The sequence below is a fragment of the Hevea brasiliensis genome, chromosome 17 (assembly GCF_030052815.1).
Source record: "Hevea brasiliensis isolate MT/VB/25A 57/8 chromosome 17, ASM3005281v1, whole genome shotgun sequence".
Classification (NCBI taxonomy): Eukaryota; Viridiplantae; Streptophyta; class Magnoliopsida; order Malpighiales; family Euphorbiaceae; genus Hevea; species Hevea brasiliensis.
This window is the reverse complement of record NC_079509.1, coordinates 57,856,796-57,875,984: the sequence shown is the minus strand read 5'-3', so window position 1 is coordinate 57,875,984 and position 19,189 is coordinate 57,856,796. Positions and strand designations below refer to the sequence as shown.

The 19,189-nt window shown below is 30.6% G+C and overlaps 3 protein-coding genes across 9 annotated transcripts; all 3 read left to right on the top strand.

Moving 5' to 3' along the window:
- Positions 1 to 4,372: 4,372 nt before the first annotated feature.
- Positions 4,373 to 6,459, top strand: LOC131175547 (putative pentatricopeptide repeat-containing protein At1g12700, mitochondrial). The gene has a single exon (XM_058140149.1). The coding sequence runs from the start codon at positions 4,502 to 4,504 to the stop codon at positions 6,350 to 6,352; it is 1,851 nt and encodes a 616-aa protein (XP_057996132.1). The 5' UTR covers positions 4,373 to 4,501; the 3' UTR covers positions 6,353 to 6,459.
- Positions 6,460 to 7,649: 1,190 nt separating this feature from the next.
- Positions 7,650 to 11,429, top strand: LOC131175578 (pentatricopeptide repeat-containing protein At3g22470, mitochondrial-like). Its single transcript, XM_058140220.1, has 2 exons — positions 7,650 to 10,906; positions 11,233 to 11,429. The coding sequence occupies exon 1, from the start codon at positions 8,470 to 8,472 to the stop codon at positions 9,502 to 9,504; it is 1,035 nt and encodes a 344-aa protein (XP_057996203.1). The 5' UTR covers positions 7,650 to 8,469; the 3' UTR covers positions 9,505 to 10,906; positions 11,233 to 11,429.
- A 1,118-nt stretch (positions 11,430 to 12,547) lies between these two features.
- On the top strand, positions 12,548 to 16,296 carry LOC110651213 (putative pentatricopeptide repeat-containing protein At1g12700, mitochondrial). Of its 7 annotated transcripts, XM_021806476.2 has the most exons (3): positions 12,548 to 14,655; positions 14,767 to 14,829; positions 15,801 to 16,296. In XM_021806476.2, exon 1 carries the CDS (start codon positions 12,742 to 12,744, stop codon positions 14,590 to 14,592), a length of 1,851 nt encoding a protein of 616 aa, XP_021662168.2. In that variant the 5' UTR covers positions 12,548 to 12,741; the 3' UTR covers positions 14,593 to 14,655; positions 14,767 to 14,829; positions 15,801 to 16,296. The 7 variants fall into 7 exon arrangements, with proteins under 7 accessions (XP_021662168.2, XP_057995312.1, XP_057995311.1 ...); XM_058139329.1 differs by having other exon boundaries at positions 12,548 to 12,838; positions 12,960 to 16,296; XM_058139328.1 differs by lacking the exon at positions 14,767 to 14,829.
- Positions 16,297 to 19,189: the final 2,893 nt, after the last annotated feature.

The following is a 19,189-nucleotide window of genomic DNA, read 5'->3' as shown; positions in this document are numbered from 1 at the left end:
GTATTTATTAATTTTATTTTTAAAATTTTTCTCTATCACAACCTGATCCCACGGGTCATACCGGCACCATAACTTGAGTCAGTATAAGGCCTCCAAAACCCATAGTAAGCCTAATTATTCTCTAGCCTAATTTCAAGAAATCAATTAGGCAGAGTCTGACCATAAACTGGACTACCCAACGGGGAGTTTTTGGCTCACCCGATTTGTAATCACAAAATAAAATCATTTTAGAAGCTCAGCTTACCATTATAATCATCAACAATTCAATATGATTACTAAGAGCTCGGCTCCCTCATCCACACAGAACCAATAAGTTACAGATTTCAAATAATAACATATTACAGTCCCAAGTCAAATGAAATATCCTCTAACACATGCGGAGTTTTAGAATTTTCAAATTTACAACACAGACATAGATAGAACATCTAATAAACCCGTGAGATAGAAAGTAGGTTATACATAAGAAAGAGTCCTCCTATGGCCTAAAAAAATGGATGAATAGGGGTGAGCGTTCGCCATAAGACAATAATCACCACATATACACCTACTCACACACACAGCTCCAAATCGCCATAAGACAATAATCACAGCAATATCATCAAGAACAAATGCAATATAAAGCCTGCCTTATATTACTACATACATATATGTATAAGTGATGCATAACATGCTTTGAACCTAATAACATTAAAATTATAAATAAAACCAATATATATTCATAAATTAATCGAAAGTCACTGTGGTGGTTGGGCGGAGGAGGAAGGCTGACCTGGCTCATATAAACATTATATCAAAAATTTTATCAATATTTAGTTAAAATAAAATTTTAAAAAATTAAGGGACAATCCTAAATTTTGCCGAAAATCTGACAAAATTTTCTCTATATCTAGGACCTATCCAACATGTAAAAAGATCCAAATAACACTTTTAAATATTAAATTCCTACAACCACATCTCATCAACATCATATTGTCCCTTCTGGACTCTCCAAAACAGTAAAAAATCATATAGTTACACATAAAATAATTATTTAAAATTTTGGGGTGTTACATTCTCCATATCATAAGAAAATGTAAAACTATGTAAAATATTATATATAAAAACACTTACAATTATAAAATTAAATTATAATAATAAAATTTTCATAATAAATTTTACAAAATAATTTCTTATTTTTATTTATATACTTTTATTTTCATTAACTTAATCTAAAAATAATAAGTGCACATATAACATGCATGTCATAAAAAATTATTATATTATCATTAATAATATTTAATATATTATAATAATAGTATATCATTAAAAATTAATAAAAAATTATATATAATAATATTAAATTACTATATATACAATAAGTATAAAAAATATACAATACATATTTAAAAAATAATTATTATATATAAACGCATATCATTAGTTTAACATTATAACTAAGTATTTTATTAGAAAATAATTTTCATATAAAATATTTTTTTATATAAATTATTTTTTATGAAATAAATGGAGCTTAAATAAAAGCAGATACGTATAAATATATTTTTAAAAAAATAAATATAAGAAAAAAAAAATTCTCATCCTTGCTGTTCATTAAAGATGTGAAGGTGTTGGCCAAATTAATTCATAGTGAATCCCGTACTGCTGTCTATTGTGGATTTTGATCAATGTCGGTTGGTACGCATTTATTATGTCTGCATTTAATTTTGGATGGAAAGAAGTTAGAAGAGAAAAAAAAAATAATTTAATTTCTTTAAATTTTAAATAAAAGAGAAAAAAAATGAAAAGAAATTTATTTCTTAACTCATTATAATTAATTAAAAATATTTTTTTCTAAATTAATGAGAAATGATAAGAAATAAGTAGTGTTTATATTAAAATACTTAAATATCCTTATATAATATAATAATATAAGAAAAAAGAATAATAATTATTTTTTCTATTTTTTTGGAGAGAAATTGTAATTGTGTTGTTTTATTAGATTATTAAAATAGGAGACGAAGTAAATTATATTTTTATTTATCTTATTTAATTTTCTGTTATAAATCATTCAGTAAAAAAAAAAACTTAGTCTTAATTTACAAAAATTAACTCGAAAAATACCTTTAATCATAATTAAAAAAATTAATAATTTTTTATTAATATAAAATTAATTGTTATCCATAGGAGATATGTCATTTTCAATTAATATAAAGTCAATTGTGTTAATTGTCAAAAATTAATTATCTTAAATTAATTAAATAAAATGTTAATTGTTAATTATGAGAGACTACCTCATTAGTTTATAAACTAAAATTTTAATTTCCAAAACCTTGTAAACGAATAATTTTAGTAATGATTTGCATATAAAACAAAATTACATATAACCATTATTCAATTCTATGAATTATTCAATTATTTTTTGAATATTGAGAGTAATAAAAAAAATCATCATTATTATGACTGAAGATATAAACATATAAAACTTATATATTTAATAAATAAGTTTCACCATATATATATATATATATATTCTATTTTTGGTAAATTGGATTTATGTAAGAAAAATTCATATGTGGAATAAGGTGATTAATGAAAAAACTATAAACTTTTAAGGATTTTTTTTTAATTTTTAATTTTAAAGAGGAGAGAATAATAAATATTCATTGTTTAATTAGTGATTAATGTGGTATTTTTTTCCTATGTTATTTTGAAAATTATGTATAATTTTTTTAACCAAAATAAAAAGCTAAAATTTAAACATTTAGACTTCGTTTGTTTGATAAAAAATATTTTTCTAAATAATATTTTTTAACGTTAGGGACACTCATGAAAATAAGTAAATAGAAAAAATTTTTCTAATCAATAAAAAATTAATTAATTTTTAAGAAAATTGATTTTCTTTTTTAAAAAACAAGTTATTTTTTATTTTTTAGATTTTAATAATTTTATTAAATTATATATATATATATATATATACATATCATTGATTTAACATTGTAATCAAATAACGAAAAATATTTTGAAAATAACATATAATAATTATATATAAAAAAATTAAAATGAATCTCTTTTATATTTTTGGACATTTCAAATGCAATATCGATATTTATTTTCTCAAAAGGTAACTTTATACTCTTATTATACTCTTATTATCAATGATATAAATTTATTATTGATATTTTTCAATATATAATTGATTTAGTGAATAATATTAAAGAGAATTTGAAGGTAAATTAGATAAGTTGATTGAATATTAAGAAGACATATTTTTAAATACAAATTAATATATTCAATTTTTTATAAAATATTATATTTATTATTTTAATATATTAATATTAAATTATAAAATATTATTAATTGCACACTTAATTTAATATTTTAATGTACTTATAATAAAAAAATAATTTAATATACTAACATTAATGTTAAAAAATTATTAATTACATAAAATAATTTCAATATTTGTTAAATAATATTTATGATAAATGTATGTCAAACTTTAGACCTTTAATTATTTTCTTAAAAAATTAAAAAATTCGTGTTGATAAAGAATTATTTTTGTTAATAAAACAAAATTTATTAAAAAAGTTTAAATTAACTATAATATAATTAACTATTTAAATATAAAGTTTAAATTAAAAAATTATTTTATTAATAAAACAAAATTTAGAGAATTATAACTATGTTGTAAATTACTCTCATATATATATATATATATATATATATATATATATATATATATATATATTAAATATTTAAATATAAAGTTTAATGAATGAAATTTTTTTATTAAAATAAAATTTCAAAAACTTAATTGTTTTATAATAAAAATATAGTTAATGGATCTTTTATTAATTTTTCTATAATCATCGATAAGTTAGACAAGAAATGAGTAGTTGAACCAATATATCTAAGTAATAAAAAGTAATTAATTATTTTTTTAAATATAAAAATTAAATTATTAATTTTGTAAAACCTTAAAAATTATATTATAATTTACCTTAAAAATTTTAAAACACACTAAAATTAAAAGAAAATTTTATCGACTTGTCCATTACCTTAAATAATAGCATCCTCGTGATATAATAATATTGTTTTATTTTTTATTTAACTATTTTATTAATTTTATTTTTAAATAATTTTAAATATATATTAATTATACATCCATTAAAAAGAAAAATAATTGAATAAAAAAAAAGAACACAAATAAAAAAAATAATTATGTACTTTTAAATAATTTTATCTTGTATTTTATTGACATGCATATGAAAATGCCATTAAAAATAATATTTTCAAGAATATTGACTTAGCTGAAGGATTTGCTCATCTTGTTAACAATTCAAGCTGTAAATTAGTTATGAAAATCACTTCTTTATTCAATTTAATTAAATTTAAATGAAGTCCTAATTAGCGTCTGGATTAGCCGGTAGAGCTGCTGTGTAACGGAGCAGGAGCTCCAACGCAACACACAAACTCTCTGTATTTGCCGACTGAAAGTTTGCAACTTTACTGAGATCCAAAGATGATTGTAACGGCGAAGCTAAGATTGATGAAAACCATGTGTTTTGCTTCAGCTTTCAAGAGCTTCCGCTTTCCATTGCTAAGGGAATTGGGAATGGGTAACTTTCAATCTCCAACCCTATTATTTACTTGTTCTTTCCATTCTTCTTCGAGAGCAACTTCCGCTCACACACATAAAGATGCAAGCTTGATATCTAAATTCAATTCTGCTTCTTTTAGGGACGTTGATGATGCCCTAGCTTCCTTTAATCACATCATTCTTATGCATCCTCTGCCTTCTATTGTTGAATTTGGTCGATTTTTATCTGCTCTTGTCAGAATGAAACAATACCAAACGGTCATTTGCTTGTCCAGAACAATTGAGTCGCTAGGAATCTCACACAATTTTTATTCTCTTGCCATCTTGATTAATTGCTTCTGCCGCTTACATCTAGTGGATTTCGGGTTCTCAATTTTCGGAAAAATACTCAAATTTGGATTGGAGGCCGACATTGTGACATTTAACACCTTAATTAACGGCCTCTGTGTAGAGGGTAAAATCAATAGAGCAGTAGACTTTTTCAATGACATGGTTGCAGGAGGTTACCAACCTAATGTTTGTACTTACACTGTGATAGTAAGTGGTCTTTGTAAATTTGGGAAAACAAATGTGGCTATTTGGTTGCTAAAAGAAATGATTGAGAGAGGTTGTGAGCCAAATGCTGTGACTTACACTGCAATTATCGATGCCCTTTGCAAGGATAAGCTAGTTGCTGAGGCTGTAAGCCTCTTCTCTCAAATGAGGGATAAGCGCATTTCGCCTGATGTTATCACTTACACCTGCTTAATTCATGGTCTTTGCAATTTAGGCAAATGGAATCAAGCTCGAGCCTTGTTGAAAGAAATGGTGGGGCATAACATATCACCAAACATTTTTACCTTCAATATATTGATTGACTCTCTTTGTAAGGAGGGACTGGTTTCAAATGCTCAAAGTATAATCAAGATAATGATTCAATCAGGTGTGGAGCCTAATGCTGTCAGTTACAATTCACTGATGGACGGATATTGTTTGCGTAGCCAATTGGATGAAGCTATAAAAATTTTTGATTTGATGGTACACAATGGAATAGTTGATGCTTTTAGCTACAACATCTTGATTAATGGATATTGCAAGAGCAAAAGGATAGATGAAGCAATGCAACTTTTTGATGAAATGCCTCAAAAAGGTTTTCTTCCTGACACTGTTACTTATACTACTCTTATACAAGGCTTGTGGAATGCAGGGAAGGCCAGGACTGCACTCGTTCTTTTCAACAACATGTGTTCTCATGGTCAGCAGCCAGATATAATAACTTTCTCAACTTTGCTTGAGGGCTTGTGCAAACAGGGGGATCTTGATGAGGCACTTACATTATTTAAAGAAATGGAAAAGAGTCAATTGAAGCCTAATCATGTGAGTTATACCATTTTGATTGATGGCATGTGCAAAGCTGGGAAGCTTCATGATGCTAAGGAATTTTTTTCTAGGCTTTTTGAAAAAGGCTTGCAGCCTAATGTTTATACATATGGTATAATAATTAAAGGCCTTTGCATAGAGGGATTGCTAGTTGAAGCATACAAGGTGTTTAGAGGAATGAAAGATGGTGGATGTTCACCGAATGGTTGCTGTTATAATGTAATTATTCAAGGATTTCTCAGACATGGAGATGTACCAAAAGCATCACAACTTATTGAAGAAATGGTTGGTAAGGGATTCACTGCAGATGCCACGACCGCCAAATTGGTAATGCATTTATTGCCCAATGACGATCTCATTCTTAGAAAACTGCAAAATCAGACTGAAGGTTCTAAAGGTGTAAATGTGAAGTGAGATATTATCAATCAATGCCTGGTCAATAGATGTAAGACGTCTTTGTTATGTTGTGTGTTATTGGTATGTAATTCTCTTTCAATATGTTTACAATTACAATTTATCCAGTTAGTTGCTTTAGTTTTTATACAAGAAACTGTTTATTAGTTGTAATATCATTATCCTTTTAATAGCTGTATATGCTTAACATTAATGAATATGTTCTATTGATACGTTGTTCTGAAAGAGGGAGGTAATGTTAATTTCCTATATACAGTTAGTATGGCAAAGATGGTTGTTTTTGGCGCAGGAAAATGGACAGAACAAATATTGGGTAAGTATATGTACAACTAAAGATTTGTTATAGTGCCTATGCTAACGTCTTTACCTTTCTCTACTAAGAATGCAACACTTATTGCATTATGTGCTATTTCCCTTACTAGTGCATTACACCAGTTTGCTAAACCTTGTGTTCTTTTGGTCAGCTACTAGCTCTGCTCGGTGATTTGTGTGTAAAGTAGTAGCAGGGATGAGGTGAAAAAAGGCATGTTGGTATTTCTTCCCTTTTTATCCTTGAAAGATAATTACAATTTTATAGAGTATAAAATTTATTATACCACCATGAATTAGAAAAATCAAAGCTAAATAAAATTTTATTTTAAGTGGATTAGTAAAAAGTAATTTGTTACTTAAAAATTTTAATATATTAATGCCTTTTAATTTAAGAACTAATGAATCTCTAAATCACATGAAATCAATTAATTAGCTTTAACTTTATGGGATATGAAATCAATTAAAATCTAGTAGGGATGAGGTGAAAATTGGCATATCCTAATAGTAGGGATGAGTTGAAAAAATGCATGTTGGTGTTCCTTCCCTTTTTTTCCCTTGAAAGATAATTACAATTTTATAGAAAAGTTAACATGAAAGAAAAAGTTTATAAAATTTTATTTAATAAAATTTATTATACGACCATGAATTAGAAAAATCAAAGATAAATAAAATTTTATTTTAGGTGGATTATTAATTCACATTTTATTACTTAAAAATTTTAATATATTAATGCCTTTTAATTTTTCTTTTCATTATTTACGCACATACAGAAATATTAAGATTTATTATGCTAACACTAATCCTTGATCAGGGCGAAACTAATGAATCTTTAAATCACATGAAATCAATTAATTACCTTTAACTTTATGGAAATGAATTGTCTTCCATTTTATAAATATACATTTCATTGAAGTATTTTCAGAATTAAATTAAATTAAATTAAAATAGACATAGAAATTGTTGAGAGAGAGAGAGAGAGAGAGAGAGAGAGAGAGAAGCAGTTGGTGAAGCTCTACTTATTTACAGAGATCGAAGATGATGATAACGGCGAGGCCAAGTTTTATGAAAACCATGTGTTTAGCTTCAGGTTTCAGGAGCTTCCACTTTCCAATGCTATTGGATTTGGGAATCGGTAACTTTCATTCTGCAAGCCTATTATTTACTTACTCTTTCCATTCTTCTCCTAGATCAACTTCCACTCACACACAAAGATGCAAGCTTGATATCTAAATTCAATTCTGCTTCTTTTATGGACGTTGATGATGTCCTAACTTCCTTTAATCACATCATTCTTATGCATCCTCTGCCTTCTATTGTTCATTTTTCTCGATTTTTATCTGCTATTGTCAGAATGAAACAATACTACACTGTTCTTTCCTTGTCCAGAACAATTGAGTCCCTAGGAATCTCACACAATGTTCATTCTCTTAATATCTTGATTAACTGCTTCTGCCGCTTGCACCTTGTGGATTTTGGCTTCTCAATTTTTGGGAAAATCCTCAAAATTGGAATGGACCCCGACATTGTGACATTTAACACCTTAATTAACGGCCTCTGTATAGAGGGTAAAATCAATGGAGCAGTAGACTTTTTCAATGACATGGTTGCAAGAGGTTGTCAACCTAATGTTTGTACTTACACCGTGATAGTAAGTGGTCTTTGTAAATTTGGAAAAACAAACGTGGCTATTTGGTTGCTAAAAGAAATGATTGAGAGAGGAGCCAGATGTTGTAACTTACACTGCAATCATCGATGCCCTTTGCAAGGATAAGCTACTTGCTGAGGCAGTAAACCTCCTATCTCAAATGAGGGATAAAGGCATTTCACCTAATATTATAACCTACAACTTCATAATTCATGGTCTTTGCAATTTAGGAAAGTGGAAACAAGCTTCAGCCTTTTTGAAGGAAATGGTGGGGCATAACATATCTCCAGACATTTTCTCCTTCAGTATATTGATTGACTCTCTTTGTAAGGAGAGACTGGTTTCAAATGCTCAAAGCATAATCAAGATAATGATTCAAGCAGGTGTGGAGCCTGATGCTGTCAGTTACAATTCACTGATGGACGGATATTGTCTGCCTAGCCAGTTGGATGAAGCTATACAAATTTTTGATTTGATGGTACACAATGGAATAGTTGATGCTTTTAGCTACAACATCTTGATTAATGGATGCTGCAAGAGCAAAAGGATAGATGAAGCAACACAACTTTTTGATGAAATGCCTCAAAAAGGTTTTCTTCCTAACACTATTACTTATACTACTCTTATACAAGGCTTGTGGAACGCAGGGAAGCCCGGGATTGCACACGTTCTTTTCAAGAACATGTTTTCTCATGGTAATCAGCCAGATATTATAACTTTCTCAACTTTTCTTGATGGCTTGTGCAAACAGGGGAATAGTGGTGAGGAACTCATGCTATTTAAAGCGATGGAACAAAGTCTGTTGAAGCTTGGTCATATGTGCTATAACATTTTGATAAATGGTTTGTGCAGAGCTGGGAAGCTTAAGGATGCCAAGGAATTTTTTTCTAGGCTTTTTGAAAAAGGCTTGCAGCCTGATGTTTATACATATGGTACAATAATTAAAGGACTTTGCAAAGAGGGATTGCTAGATGAAGCATACAAGGTGTTTAGAGGGATGGAAGATGGTGGATGTTCACCAAATGGTTGCTGTTATAATGTGATTATTCAAGGGTTTCTCAGGCATGGAGATGTACCAAAAGCATCACAACTTATTGAAGAAATGGTTGGCAAGGTATTTTCTGCAGATGCCACGACCACTAAATTGGTAATACGTTTATCCTGCAATGGTGATCCCATTTTGAGAAAACTATGAAATCAATCTAAAGGTTTTAAAGGTGTAAATGTGAAGTGAGATGTTATCAATCAATGCCTGATCAACTGATGCAGGAAGTCTTTGTAATGCTGTATGCTATAGGTACTTGATTCTATTTCAATATGTGTACTATTACAATTTTGTCTAGTTAGTTGCGTTTGCTTTTTCAAATGAAACTGTTTATTAGTAGTAATATCATTATCATTTTAATAGGCTGTATATGCTCATTAACATCAATGAATTTGTTCTATTGATACATTGTTCTGAAAAAGCAAGGTAAAGCCAATTTCCTATGTACAGTGAGTATAGTGAAGATGGTTGTATTTGGCATAGGAAAATGGACAAAACAACTATTGGGTAAGCATATGAACGACTTAAGATTTCTTACGGTGCCTCTTTTGATGTCTATCCTTTCTCTACGAAGAATGCAACTCCTAATACATTATGTGCTATTTCGGTTGTCAATGCATTTTGTAAATTGTTTCAATTTTGGAGAATCATTTCTCAATGTACTATGATGACATTAAATTTCAAACTTTTGTTAACTTCCTAAATGCAAAATACTCGCAAACTCACTAGATATGTCCTTTTATATGTGGGAATTGTAATAGTATTTGGAATCTCCTAGCAATAAGTGTGTCATTCTCTGTGAATTTACATATTTATCACCCTTCTTCTGTAAAGGAAATCAGTGTATGTGGTTGTTTTTAACTTGCAAGCATCATGTGATTGTGATTCCATAAGCACAATTCATGACGTGCCTATTCCCTAATTTGCTCCTTACGCATTATTCTTGACTTGGTATTGCAACTGCAAAATATAGCAAGTAGTTTGGCAAGAAGAAAAAGAAATGGATAACTAAAAACATTAATAGAATATTATGTGTGCGTTGTTAAATTCAATGGAAGGGGGAAAAGGAGAGTTTTGCTTACTATTTCATGAAAGTGAACCTTCCAGAACTGTCTGAATGGATTATGCATGAACCAGGGTAGTAGATATTTCTATTACAAGTGTTAGTGATATATATCCAACAGGTCAGTAATGATATGTTTATGAAATTATAGTTGGATTTGATGAAGGTCATCGAGGTGATGAGGAGATGGTTTCCCATTTTAACTTGGTCTGGTCTAACATTGACTACCTAATGCAACAGCTATGTGCTTTTGTTTGGGACTGCTAGTCTTATCATTTTTAATGGTTTTACCTGCACATTAATGGAGGTCTCTGATAAGTGCAGAGATGAAAATAGAGGGAGAAACTCAAAGAAAGATGGCCAAGGGTTTGAGAAGGAAAATCAGTTGCAGCAATTCTTGGTTCACAGCTAAGCAGAGAGGGAGATTCTGTTGTGAATGGAGCTTGCACGTGGGCAGAAGCTGAGAAGGCAGATGGCTGGTGAATTCTGGTTGTTTTCTTTTCTATTCTCAAGTCCTTTGTATTGAACTGCTGCACTTCTTTGACTGAGAAAGTTGAATGAAAATCTGAATTGAATTTTTTATTTAAAAACTTTGTTACAATCGTGGTGTGTAAGGTATAGGCACAGAAAAGATCCCTATTAGCTTATTTACTTCAAAAGTTCTAAAAAACATGTAAAAATTTTTAAATATATGAAAATTGATATTTATTTATAAGGTTATTCGTGAAATAATTATTTTAAATTGTTTAGTTATTTTTCCTTATTTATGCATCACTAAGCGTTATGCTTAACACGTTGGTTCTTACCACGCATAGGTACTGGAGAGCAGCAGCAGCAATAGGGCCTAGACCGGACTTGGACCAGATCTGCTACAGTGTGGGTTGTCACCTCATCAGTCATTTTGGTAGAGCTCATGTACATATTAGATTTTGCATTTTGGTATTGTATGTAATTAAATAGATGTAAAGGATATGAATTGTAAATATTATACTTGACTTTATATGAATGAAACAAAGTATTTTATTTTCTTGAAAATTGATACGAGCATGAGAAGTGATATGATGAGTTAATAGATGAAATTGATATAAATTGTTTTAACAGGTAGCATTAAACCCACCATGCACTAATAGAACAGAGGGGATTTGAAATGGGATAATAAAAAAAAAAATATACAAGTGAGATAATAAAAATTAAATAGATATTAAATTAATTTTGTAAACGATAAGATAGGATAGGGTGCTCCGGTACTGAATGTTGTACGCCTTGCTCAGCTACACTGTAGAAGGGAGAGGGATGTTACAGTAACTCAAGATATAAATATACGAAAAATATATATTTAATAAATAATATATATATGAAGTATTTAAATATAAAGTTTAATGAAGGAAATTTTTTTTATTAAAATAAAATGTCAAAAACTTAATTGTTTTATAATAAAAATATAGTTAATGGATCTTTTATTAATTTTTCTATAATCATCGATAAATTAGACAAGAAATGAGTAGTTGAACCAATATATCCACGGAATAAAAAGTAATTAACTAATTTATTTTTTTTTAAATAGAAAAACTAAATTATTAATTTTGTAAAACCTTAAAAATTATATTATAATTTACCTTAAAAATTTTAAAACACACTAAAATTAAAAGAAAATTTTCTTGACTTGTCCATTACCTTAAATAATAGCATCATCGTGGTATAATAATATTGTTTTATTTTTTTTTTTAATATTTTATTAATTTTATTTTTAAATAATTTTAAATATATATTAATTATACATCCATTAAAAAGAAAAATGATTGAATAAAAATATAAAAAACACAAATAAAAAATAATTATACATTTCTAAATAATTTTATCTTTTATTTCATTAACATATGTCCAAAAATACTATTAAAAATAATATTTTTAAGAATATTAGAAAACTTTTCACAAAGCCTCTTTTCTCAATAGCATTTTATCAAATAAATATAATTTTTATAAATAATTTTGGATGGACATTAGATTTGTAAATATTTTTTTTTACATATTTTTAATAATTAATTCACATTAAAACAGAAATTTTTGTATAAATATATGTTAGTTATCAAATTCACTTAAATTTTGACTTAGCTGAGGGATTTGCTCATCTTGTTAACAATTCAAGCTGTAAATTAGTTATCAAAATCACTTCTTTATTCAATTTAATTAAATTTAAATGAAGTCCTAATTAGCGTCTGGATTAGCCGGTAGAGCTGCTGTATAACGGAGCAGGAGCTCCAACGCAACACACAAACTCTCTCTATTTGCCGACTGAAAGTTTGCAACTTTACTGAGATCCAAAGATGATTGTAACGGCGAAGCTAAGATTGATGAAAACCATGTGTTTTGCTTCAGCTTTCAGGAGCTTCCGCTTTCCATTGCTAAGGGAATTGGGAATGGGTAACTTTCAATCTCCAACCCTATTATTTACTTGTTCTTTCCATTCTTCTTCGAGAGCAACTTCCGCTCACACGCATAAAGATGCAAGCTTGATATCTAAATTCAATTCTGCTTCTTTTAGGGACGTTGATGATGCCCTAGCTTCCTTTAATCACATCATTCTTATGCATCCTCTGCCTTCTATTGTTGAATTTGGTCGATTTTTATCTGCTCTTGTCAGAATGAAACAATACCAAACGGTCATTTGCTTGTCCAGAACAATTGAGTCGCTAGGAATCTCACACAATGTTTATTCTCTTGCCATCTTGATTAATTGCTTCTGCCGCTTACATCTAGTGGATTTCGGGTTCTCAATTTTCGGAAAAATACTCAAATTTGGATTGGAGCCCGACATTGTGACATTTAACACCTTAATTAACGGCCTCTGTCTAGAGGGTAAAATCAATAGAGCAGTAGACTTTGTCAATGACATGGTTGCAGGAGGTTATCAACCTAATGTTTGTACTTACACTGTGATAGTAAGTGGTCTTTGTAAATTTGGGAAAACAAATGTGGCTATTTGGTTGCTAAAAGAAATGATTGAGAGAGGTTGTGAGCCCAACGCTGTGACTTACACTGCAATTATCGATGCCCTTTGCAAGGATAAGCTAGTTGCTGAGGCTGTAAGCCTCTTCTCTCAAATGAGGGATAAACGCATTTCACCTAATGTTATCACTTACACCTGCTTAATTCATGGTCTTTGCAATTTAGGCAAATGGAGTCAAGCTCGAGCCTTGTTGAAAGAAATGGTGGGGCATAACATATCACCAAACATTTTTACCTTCAATATATTGATTGACTCTCTTTGTAAGGAGGGACTGGTTTCAAATGCTCAAAGTATAATCAAGATAATGATTCAATCAGGTGTGGAGCCTAATGCTGTCAGTTACAATTCACTGATGGACGGATATTGTCTGCGTAGCCAATTGGATGAAGCTATACAAATTTTTGATTTGATGGTACACAATGGAATAGTTGATGCTTTTAGCTACAGCATCTTGATTAATGGATATTGCAAGAGCAAAAGGATAGATGAAGCAATGCAACTTTTTGGTGAAATGCCTCAAAAAGGTTTTCTTCCTGACACTATTACTTATACTACTCTTATACAAGGCTTGTGGAATGCAGGGAAGGCGAGGACTGCACACGTTCTTTTCAACAACATGTGTTCTCATGGTCATCAGCCAGATATAATAATTTTCTCAACTTTGCTTGAGGGCTTGTGCAAACAGGGGGATCTTGATGAGGCACTTACATTATTTAAAGCAATGGAAAAGAGTCAATTGAAGCCTAATCATGTGAGTTATACCATTTTGATTGATGGAGTGTGCAAAGCTGGGAAGCTTCATGATGCTAAGGAATTTTTTTCTAGGCTTTTTGAAAAAGGTTTGCAGCCTAATGTTTATACATATAGTATAATAATTAAAGGACTTTGCAAAAAGGGATTGCTGGATGAAGCATACAAGGTGTTTAGAGGAATGGAAGATAGTGGATGTTTACCGGATGGTTGCTGTTATAATGTGATTATTCAAGGGTTTCTCAGGCACGCAGATGTGCCAAAAGCATCAAAACTTATTGAAGAAATGGTTGGCAAGGGATTTTCTGCGGATGCCACGACCACCAAATTGGTATTGTGTTTATCCCGCAATGGCCATCCCATTTTGAGAAAACTACGAAATCAATCTAAAGGTTTTAAAGGTGTAAATGTGAAGTGAGATGTTATCAATCAATGCCTGATCAACTGATGCAGGAAGTCTTTGTTATGCTGTATATTATAGGTACTTGATTCTATTTCAATATGTGTACTATTACAATTTTGTCTAGTTAGTTGTATTTGCTTTTTTAAATGAAACTCTCTATTAGTAGTAATATCATTATCATTTTAACAGGCTGTATATGCTCATTAACATCAATGAATCTGTTCTATTGATACACTGTTCAGAAAAAGCAAGGTAAAGCCAATTTCCTATATACAGTGAGTATAGTGAAGATGGTTGTATTTGGCATAGGAAAATGGACAAAACAACTATTGGGTAAGCATATGAACGACTTAAGATTTCTTACTGCTTTCTCTTTTGATGTCTTTCCCTTTCTCTACGGAGAATGCAACTCCTATTACATTATGTGCTATTTCCATTGTCAACGCATTTTGTAAATTGTTTCAGTTTTGGAAAATCGTTTCTCAGCGCACTATGATGACATTAAATTTCAAACTTCTGTTAACTTCCTAAAAGAAAAATACTCGCAAAACTCACTATATATGTCCTTTTATTTGGAGGAATTGTAATAGTATTTGGAATCTCCTAGCAATAGGTGCTTAATTCTCTGTGAGTTTACATATTTATGAACCTTCTTCTGTATAAGAAATCAGTGCATATGGTTGTTTTTAACTTGCAAGCATCATGTGATTGTGATTCCATAAGCACAACTCATAATGTGCCTATTCCCTAATTTGCTCCTTACACATTATTCTTGACTTGGTGTTGCAACTGCAAAATGTAGCAAGTAGTTTGGCAAGAAGAAAAAAAAAAGGGATAACTAAAAACATCTATAGAATATTATGTGTGCATTGTTAAATTTAATGGAAGGGGAAAAAAAGGATAGTTTTGCTTGCTATTTCGTGAAAGTGAACCTTCGCGAACTGTCTGAATGGATTATGCATTAACCAGGGTGGTAGATATTTCTATTACAAGTGTTAGTGATATATATCCAACAGGCTAGGAATGATATGTTTCTGAAATTATAGTTCGATTTGATGAAGTTCATTGAGGTGATGAGGAGATGGTCTCCCATTTTAACTTGGTCTGGGTCTGCCATTGAGTACCCAATGGAACAGGCTATGTGCTTTTGTTTGGGACTGCTAGTCTTATCATTTTATTGGTATTATTACCCACACATTAATGGAGGTCTCTGATAAGGGCAGAGATGAAAATGGATGGAGAAACTTGAAGAAATATGGCCAAGAGTTCGAGAAGGAAAATCAGTTGCAGCAATTTCGGGTTCATAGCTGAGCAGAGAGGGAAATTCTTTTGTGAATGGAGCTTGCACGTGGGCAGAAGCAGAGGAGGCAGAAGCTTGAGGGAGTGGTTCTTTCTACTCTTTTCCAGCCTATAAGGTCGGGGGGCCAGTTTGTACTTGCTTAGGTGATTCTGCTCCCGGTTACTTCTGCTTGTTTTCTTTTCTATACTCATGAACGTTCTCATGTCCTTTGTGGTGTGTTGGGAACAAATATTACAGAGCTTCTCATGAATGTTCTCATGTCCTTCGTGGTGTATTGGGAATAAGTATTACAGAGCTTGTCTTACTGTATCAGTCTCTGCATAAATTATATGCAGAATGAGTTAATTAACTCTATTAATTTTCCTTGCTAACGATTGAACTCATTTAAAATTTCATCATTTTTAGCATCTTTGCAGAAACTTTTTGCTTCAAGCAAGCAATATTGTTTGGATTGATATAAACTATAACTACATTTCTGGTACCATAGAAATCGCATGTGCAAAGCTCTATTACACAACCTTCTTTAGAATCTGTATCCTAAGTTTGAGGTACAGTCTCTCGGGGCTGGAGACACTAGAAGGCTATATAGGTAAAGACACTTTTTTTTTTTCTTTTTTAAATCCATAGCTGCAAAAATTTTCAAGATAGGATCAAAATTTAAATTTTTATATGAATATATCTAAGTTATCTGATTCAAACAAAGTTAGTAAATTATTTAAAACTAATTAATTGTATAATAATAAATATTATCTCTCTTAATATAAATTTATAAATTTAATTAACTTTTTTTTAATTATATCTATTAATATAACTAAAAAATTAAAATAATAATTTTTTTAACTTTCATGTGCATCTTTGTAAGAGTCGTATGCATCTAAAATAAGAGAGTGATGAGAAGAGAATGTAAGGTGGATGGTGGCCATACTGGACTAGATAAAAAGAAATGAGAGTATTATAGAAAAAGTAGGAGTGGTGGATTTGAAGTATAGAGTGAAGAAAGGAGGAGAGAGTGAGGTGGTTTGGTGAGAGAAAGAGTAGACGACAGCTTAACTAGAGAGAAGACACACATTAGAGTTAGAGGATAGAAAGAAAAAATGAGTAAACCTAAATTGACTTGGAGGTACAACATGATGACATACATTATGAGCATTACATATTTTAAAGGATTTAACCCAAAATCGTTCGAAGAGAATCCATATAGAATAGCGAAAAATTTTTGGATAAAGGCTTTGGAGGAGAGTTTTGTTGAGTTCATGTGCATCTTTGTAATGACATTCTTAATTTTTTGGGCAATGTTTTCTACATTGCTTTGTGGTTTTGCTCCTTCTCCTTAGCTTCTTCAAGAACAATGGTTGCATTTCTAAGCATCTAGTGAAACAATGAAAGCAAAGTCCACTTGCATTTCTGAACAACTTCAGTCAGTATAATAATTTTAAGTTGTTTTGAGCTTAATTTTACTCATTATCCTTTGATTTTGAGGGTTATTTTGTTACTCCTTTAGCTTTAATTTATATTATAAAAATATTTAGAATATAATTTAATATTATTTAAAGTCCCTTTAATCATATTTTATTGGATACTTCGGTTAAAAATTAATATGAAAATACCTAGATGGATTAAATATAATAAAAAATAATTTAAAATCTTATCTATCAAAAAATAAAGAAAAAATTAGATGAAATGAAAGATTATCCATAATATTTCAATCACAATTAGAGACTCTGATATTTCCATGAGAGGCGTGTCAAAGTCAATTTCTAACTATGATACCCGATAGAATCTAGTCAAAGAGATTTCAAATGGTGTCAGACCCAACCTATGGGCCTAAAGCCTCCGAGGCCCGTAGTAAGCCTAACTATTCATTAATCCCATCTCTAAGGCCCATTTGGGCCCAATTTCAAGAAATCAACTGACAGAGTCCCCATAAATGGACCTTCCAACGGGAGTTTTGACTCACCCAACCTGTAAACACAATAAATAATCAAGGAGCTCACCACCCTCCACATACTCATATCAGCATAAAAATAAATGGGAGCTCAGCTCCCTCATCCAACCCATCAAACATGCATAAAATTATGCATCTATAGGTCCAACGTGATAATAATATTACAGACCCAAACCAGATAAATACTTATAACACATGCGAAAATTCTAGGAGTTAATAAAATTACACAAATATTAATAGACAACCTGCGAAGGAGAAAAACAGGTTAACCACAAAAAAATCCTCAAAAATATTGAACAGAGTGAGCGTTGAGTAAAATATCAATTTTAACCATAATCTCTATAATTATCTAAAACTAATGCACTGTGGAGTGAAATGCAACATCGCAATAAATTCACATCATAACAGCAAAAAGGTAATTTGTAGCACTCACACACACAGTAATAACAATCATAATATATGGGAGCTGATCCCCAATACAGCTCTCTTAAATCCAAAAGAACCGACTTTCGCTTAATAAATCAAATCGGTGTCCCAGAACTCAAGCCGTGACTACCCCGAAGGATCGGGTCCCAGCGAAGATCTCAAGCCGTGACTACCCGTCCTATCCATAGCCAACACCACATCACACGCACGCCAACGCACACACTGCTCCAAATTATCACAACACATCCATGGCACTTTAACAGTTGTGAATGTAACATAAAACGTGCCTAGAGTTTAACTACATAGATATATACATATAAGTGATGCATGGGCATGCTTGAACATATATCGAAATTACAATTAAAATTAATATTTTACTCAGCACTTGACAAAGGAAGAAGGTCATCCTCATCCGACAATTACATTATAATTATTTAATAAATTTGACTCAATACAAATAGAGAAAAGACCAAATACGTCCTAAGTCGTGCCAAAAATCTGACAGAGTCTCCCCTATACCTAGGACCTACCCAGCCTGCAAAAGGGCTCAAAACACACTTCTATATTCACAATCCATATATCCACAACTCAATCACATCACACAGCCTCCGCCCATCAAATCAATCATCCATCACAATATGTAAAATTTCAATTTAGTCCTTATAATTGATCATTTTTGCAAAAACCAAACACGCTCTAAAAATTCTAAAACTTTGTCCTTAGCAATATTACTAGGCTATTGCAAAAAGAATCACAATTTTCTGAGCTACCACGAATATTTTATGAATTTTTAATCCTATTTAAACACTAGAAAATTACAAGAAAGCAAGGTTCGGGTTTACCTTTGCTGATTCCGACTTCGGGGACGCGCTCGGAACGTCTGACAATGGTGGGGTAGCCAAAACCTCAATTCAATTCAGAGACTTTTTCCGATAGCCGGT

Excerpts from the sequence above, each read along its gene's own strand:
- LOC110651213 (XM_058139328.1), top strand. The coding sequence starts at position 12,742 with ATGATTGTAACGGCGAAGCTAAGATTGATGAAAACCATGTGTTTTGCT.
- LOC131175547 (XM_058140149.1), top strand. The coding sequence starts at position 4,502 with ATGATTGTAACGGCGAAGCTAAGATTGATGAAAACCATGTGTTTTGCT.
- LOC131175578 (XM_058140220.1), top strand. The coding sequence starts at position 8,470 with ATGAGGGATAAAGGCATTTCACCTAATATTATAACCTACAACTTCATA.